At 44.9% G+C, this 6,786-nt stretch overlaps 1 protein-coding gene across 2 annotated transcripts in view; it reads left to right on the top strand.

The window, feature by feature from the left end:
• The first annotated feature begins 2,375 nt into the window (after positions 1–2,375).
• Positions 2,376–6,786, top strand: part of gpm6bb (glycoprotein M6Bb) — a 21,751-nt gene continuing 17,340 nt past the window's right edge. For both annotated transcript variants that reach the window (XM_057033590.1, XM_057033598.1), the window contains exon 1: positions 2,376–2,683. In XM_057033590.1, coding sequence (XP_056889570.1) covers positions 2,680–2,683 — 4 coding nt within the window. In that variant the 5' untranslated portion in view covers positions 2,376–2,679. The remainder of the gene's footprint in view (positions 2,684–6,786) is intronic.

The following is a 6,786-nucleotide window of genomic DNA, read 5'->3' as shown; positions in this document are numbered from 1 at the left end:
ATAGGAATTGTTTTAATTTGTTCAAGATTTTTGAGAGTTTTATGAGGAGATTTTCCTCGGACTGCTGTGGAAAAGTCTTGAGCCAACACGTCAACAATGCTGACCTGCGCTGGTCTTACATAAAAGCTGTCATGGACAAAGGACTGTAATTAAAGCTCTGATTTTACAGCAACATCTTAACAAATGATGTAATAGCACATCTGCCGCTGCAGATTTTGACATCTTTACGTTAGCTTCTGGAGTGTGTGGTTACGAGCTGACGGGAACACTTAGCAGGCCAGACGTGCAACAAAGTTTTGGAACTGATGCCAGCTTAACTTTTGAGCACCGACTGCCTCTCCTCCTGAGTCTATTCACAATGCCCCCTGTTTTTCGCAGTGGGCTGTTACCATGACAACTGTTGTGCCCGGTGCAGGACCTCAACAAGCGTTCCTTAATTTGTAATTAGACTCTGTAGGCCTCCCTCAGGCTTATTCTAGTGCCAGGATGTGCATATTCCTGATTAAAAACATGCAGAACATGAAATATTGCAACGCCGCAGCTCCTTGGACGTCCTCTGCTGATGTTGTGCGTCTTTGTCTCCAATGTTTGACCAACGTGTGGTCGATTACCTCAACAGGTGCGAAAATAACAGCTGACTCTGTTCTCCTATTCTACAACTGCTTACTTGTCAAATCAAAGGGCTAATCAAAGTTTATCAAGACATTTTAGTTTCCAGTGAATAAATCATCCCGTGCACGGTTGCTAAGCGACACAGCCGTCCCGCGTGCACAGTCTGCTGTCAGATAAAGGACTTTGTCTGATGTGTTTTGTTTTGCCGTAGTTTAGCGGTTGCATGGCTGCTGTCTGCCAGCTGCTGTGCCTGCTGTAACAGCCAGCCCAGTGCTGGAATGTTCCCATCCAGATCCTCTATTCACACACGCTGCCCGAGCACAAGAACACAGGGCAAAAGGGTCTGCATGCAGGCTGTGATTCACTTTTACTGGAGTTGCGTTGAACATGTGTAGAAAGGACTCAAATGCAGAGTTCCAAAGTTTTTATATATTTTTTTTATTTCACGCGGATCCGAATCATACGTCCAGAAACTCAAACCTGCTGAGAGACTGAGCAGAAGACAGGAAGTCCACCTGGGCAACAGGTTAAAAATCCCCCAAAATATTTGACTAACCGTAATACTGCCTTCGTGGGGCTTTGTAGAGTCGAGCAGTTAAATATTTGCTTTTCTGAGGCTTTTGTATCGACCATGAAACGGCCCATTGAGAGGTGCCACTTGGCCACCAGTGAATAGGCTGGATTGGTGGACGCGCTGCAGAAAACTCCAAGGATACCAGCACACAGTAATGATGATGAGTTAGCACCGTGACAGATCTGTCTCTGTGAGAGTCGCCTCCATTTTTTGCCTTCACACTAATGCTGAATGATGTCGGTAGAAGCGCCGGACGCATCACACACAACAGTTCAAACCACCTCAAATACCAGCCAATTATTTCAACAGATTCTAAAAATGATCATTGCATTCAAGGCTGTTTATAGATGAGACAGTCTGACCGAAATGTCCTCTAATCAACATGAACACATGAATGTTTTGTGTTGATTTAGTGTTTCTCTGCAGCAGTGTAGTAGAATTGTGACACACATGTGTGTTGTTCATATGGGTTTTAATGTTAACGACTGGTCAGAGTGGGGGGAAATGGACTTCACTGCAAATATCATGTGTTTCTTAGTATAACTCTAAAGGATTTAGACTCACAAAGTCAGAGTTGTATTGGTATTCAGGGCAGCTGTGCAGTGGAACTGTCACCTTATTAGTTGATTTAAAATCAGATTCAGATTCCACATGTTTACAAGTCAAATCATATCAAATCAAAATCAACGAGGAATATTGGAATAAATTTTGTCAGTACTGTTGCCCCAACCTTAATCCTTAGGTTGGAGAAAAGCACTGGAGCAGAGGATGTAACCCTGAGAGACTTTCAAAACACTGCTAACTCATTTTCAACCACATTAAAGTGGCAGCGTTATCTCATAGCTATATTACATTTTTTAATATGCCTTATCAGTTACATTGTGACAGGACTGAAGAGCACTTAAACAAACAGAGCATGATTAATGTTGTGTGTTATATATTAGATTTGACCACCACTATGTCAGGTTGTCATCCCATGATCAGCAGACAATTGATTGCATGTTTGTTGACCTCTGACCTCTGATAAGACCTCTTCTGCTGACCTGACAACACACCTTTCATTTGTCGATGATGAGCAGCAGTACAGAGAATCCCTGGATGTAATCACCACCACCACCACCACCACCACCACCATCATCATCATCATCATCATCATCATCATCTCCTCCCAGCCAGGGTTGATAAAACAGACATCATCTTTGAAACGTGCCGGACGAGGTTCAGCACGAATTCTTCCAGATAAAAGTTGCTCACGAAATCAGGATGAGGAACAACTCAAACTTTGGACCAGGGCTGAAGATGTGGATGAGGGGGGAGGACTGCCTCTCATCAGTAATCCCTGCGGTGACGTCACCAAGGCTATCTCCAAAGAGGCTCTGTGTTGAGTGTTGGCGCAGCCAGGCGGCCAGTGTGCATCCCAGGACGCAACATTCGCGCAGCCGGGGCTCAACTTTCTGCTGAACGCTTCACTTCGGACACTTCGGAAGATCAAAATGGGTAAGAATTTGGAAAAGCCTTCATATAAGCTGACGTGGTCGAGGATTAATGCAACTTTACCGTTTTTCCGCCATCAAAGCGCGATTCTCACTTAAAACTTCTCTGGCGCTCCAACTTTCGGCGACTGTTTGTAATCGGACCGATGTGCGCGTCCAGGGCTGCGCCGACGGGTTGCTTACCTGGCCCTGTTTCACGTAGTCTGGCGCAGTCTGCTGAGGCAACAGGAGAAAAGCGATTAGAGAGATTAAGTCTGTGGATTCCTGCAGGTCGCAGAGGTGTAAACACGCTGCCCCCACTGTCACAGAATAACCACAACCACGGATGACTATCGCGCCGTCGCGGTGAAAAGTCCCTGTGGTCTGTGGTGATTCCAGATCAGAATGCTTCGGAGTTTAATAGTGGAAAAGCTGACAGGCAACATCGACTTAGTCAGACGCTCCGTAGCTAAAAATGCCATTTTGTGTGTGTTGGGTCAGAACTTGCTGTTTCTCTGTGAGCAGATCCTGGCCCGGTGTTGGTCATCTGGGGGTCCTGCTCTGGATGGGAAGCAAATTAAGTCTTTTTCCCCCTCCACCTTTAAAGCTTTGGTGACCACCTGAGCTGAAACCAAACAGGTTCAGCTCAGAATCAGTTCACTGTTTGCAATAGAATTTCTGGCATCTTTTATTGCCCTGTCCTGTTTGCCACGGTGCAGCTGAGGCCAGGCAGAAAACACTGCTCTCAAATGTGTATCAGCGCTCATTAATTCACTCTGAAGCTCCTCACAGAGGCGTCTTTGTGCTCCTAATTTGGAGCTGCTCCTTTGTGCGACTTCAGTGGCTCTTAATGTACAGAGACGTCCACTGAATTGTGAGTTTCACTGTGGATACCCTGTGAACTAATTTGCCCACAGACCCCCTTTGACCGCCTCACAGAAGAGAGAATTTTACTCTGCATTTCTATTGTACATTGTCCAGTTACCAGAAGCTCCTATTTTATATTCAAACTGTCTCCATGACTCGTGGTAGACTTGCTAAAAATGAAATAAAAGTCGTCGGATGTGGTGAAGCTGCAGTGTGATTTCCTGGGTGAACTGTGAAAAAGGAAAACGGGTCAGTCCTGCCCATGAAAGCTCTGACCAAAAAAAACAGGATGTGTCCAAGCTGATGCGAGTGCGGAGCTGCTGATGTGTCGAGGTCGCACGGACTCTGTGAAACTGAGGTCTGGTTTGATTTTACAGTGACTTTGCTTGTTTTGCAGGGTGATTCTCCCCTGCCCCTGTGATGAACGCTTCATTTGTGTGTGTGTGCGTGTGTGTGTGTGTAGGAGGACAACTTGGCCTCAATCTGCTGAACTCAAAGGGAGATAACAAATATCCACAAATATGCTTCTTCTGTTTTAGACTCTTGATTTTTACCCACACCCATAGTTTTGGTTGCCGTGGTCAGTTCTCCCTATAGAGAGCATTTCTTTAGGTTGTCAGGATGATCTATAGGACAAATCCTTGCATGTGAATAGCATGCTTAATATTTGCATGTGGAAACCATGAAAGTCTGCTCAGTTTTCCTTGCTGGGGTTTGCTGCTCTTAGGGGAGGACATCTGTCAACCAGAGGAAAGGTTTAAAGGGATCGCTCATCCAGAAATGGAAAATCACTCCGATTCTTCTCACCACTGAAGAGGTGGCTGAGGGTTTTTTGACATGCTAAATCCACACTCTTCTCGTGACTCAGATGTTCTTCCTGTTCTGAAGATGACCATAGCTTTGTGTTATTTAACATTTCAGCACATCTCCCGTCATCCACAGCCTGCTCCCGAGCGGCCATCTTTTCTGTTCTTCAGCCAAAACAGGGAGCTCTCACGTGACAGCAGACTCCCGCAGAGCCGATTATGGACTCCATCTTTAGTGTCTGGTCATCTTGAAGATGTTTGCAAAACGGTGGTTTGTGTTCGGTGGGCTGGTGGAGAGGACCACCAAGGCTGGAAGCACCCCAGAATCAACCCTCACAGGGCAAAAGCAGTGATTTAATCACAAGTGACGGCTCTGAATGTGTCTTTAATTAGGCATCTTTCTACAGTGTCTAGTACAGTCTAGCAGTTCATTTGCTACACACATTGGGTTTGCCAGTGTAGCTGATGTTAAATGTAAGTCACAGAGGACTTGTTGATAAGAGTTTCTGAATAGTGCTGTTCCCCAGGGGTCCACACATCAGGGGTCAGGGGTCCACACATGCACAAGCTCAACAGATCTTCACTATCTGTGTCTAAATAACGGCTGCCTTTAGGTAAAGGAGGGTGTCTGGAAGCTGTCAGATTATATAGCTGACAGTTCAGTGGCAGTGACACATGCGTGGACATGACAGTGGACATGGCAACGAGTCGATGTGGGCTGTCTTGTGTTTACTGGTCAGTTCCACGACACAAATCTCTCATTTAATTGGCTATAATGTGGTCTATCTGAACGATAAATGTCGATTTACGTGCATTATTTTGACGTCGATTACTCTAAATATCATCCTGAATGAGGCAGTTGCTGTCATGACTCTATAGTTTTCTTGCTGTCTTTCTGATTGGAATATACTTAGCAGATTATGACCTTGCCAGACGTTACCTCAAGCTTCCCTCTCTGCTTGCTTTCTGACCAATTGCTCTAATCTTGGTTTCCCTTCCCTGTCTCATTTTCACTTCTTGTTTCTGCTCTGCAGATCTGATCTAAAAGTCATCTTACTTTCTTGAGCTTTATAACGCCCCCAGCAACAAACAGAGCTGCTGAGTTCCTCTCTGAACATGTGAGACTGGATGTGACTTTTTAAGAGAGCAGAGGTGAACGGAGGGACGCGAGCATGTGACCTGTGCAGATGAACAAAACATGCAAAACACACCTTTTTAATGTAACTTAACAGTATCATTCCATCACTGTTCTTCAAGGTTTCATGGAAAAGAAAGAGGAAAACAGGCTCTATTTGTTTCTCCAGCATCACTACGCCCACGGGGAGCACGGAGGTGATATTCGTCAGCAGCAGTTTCTATCACTGTTTTGTTCAGTGTCACATGATTGTTCCAGAAGGCTTTTGGGAAATAATAGGTCAGTCAAGGCAACGGGCACGTCCAACTGATGAGCGTGCACTCATTCACCGAGTGCTGCCATTGATCCACTATCACGGGAACATTGATTAAACTGTCGATATTCTTCACACGCATATTTGGCTACGCTTGTAAATAGAACACGACGTTTGTGTGCGACTGTGAATGTGGGAATGCGAAGATAGATCAATGACTCCTGTTTGATGGCCTAATTTGTGCAGCACGTTCCTGCAGAGTGGCCACACCGAGCAGACAGAATGGTCTTGGTTGTATTTTCCCAAATCCAAACTCTCTAGCATCTAAAACAATGCTGACAATGAGAGAAATAACCTCTAATAACCTCGAAAGTTCATTATATATATATGGTCCATTTTAATTAATGTGGTTCCATCTTTGTTCCTCCTGGAGGGTCTCCTTCCTAGGGGGACAGGCTGGCAGGTTTTTGGCCTCATTTTGATTTGATTTGTAAATTGGTGCTTTTTAAACCGTCAAGTAAGCAGCAGGAGATGCCTTTGATACTGTTTAATAGATGACTAATTCAGGGTGAAAATCTTTTGGGATCAGAGTGACAGACAAACCCGGTGATCTCTTTCTAAAAGTAGAGTCTCTGGATTCCATCTAAGGAAACATGGTGCAGTACGTCCTCAACTTGTGTTTTGTCGGATCTGTTCTTCATTTCAGTTCTTCTTTCTGGTATTGACTGTTCAAACAGATTTTTATGTCCTTCTAAATGCAGTTTTTCCCACTTGTTAACTTGCCAACAAGCTTTCTTTACACAGCAGCCGACCATGTGTGTTGGGAAATCGCGAATATCAACATCATCAGTCCAGTTTGAGTTTTGATATGTTGAAACCAGAGATGCCACGTTGATGTGTTTCCACACACAGACCCTCTACAATCGGAGACGGGAGGAGGGCGCTCAGCTGTTCTGGTTCTGTATCATTTCCTTCTGTTTGAGAAGTCTGCCCATTCAAGAGTTAATTCTAAACTTCCACAGCGTCTAATTCACATCTTAAGGGCTCGCTGTGGAAAAGGCTCAGAC

The sequence above is a fragment of the Takifugu flavidus genome, chromosome 1 (assembly GCF_003711565.1).
Source record: "Takifugu flavidus isolate HTHZ2018 chromosome 1, ASM371156v2, whole genome shotgun sequence".
In the NCBI taxonomy this organism is placed as follows: Eukaryota; Metazoa; Chordata; class Actinopteri; order Tetraodontiformes; family Tetraodontidae; genus Takifugu; species Takifugu flavidus.
This window is presented reverse-complemented; position numbering and strand designations above follow the sequence as displayed.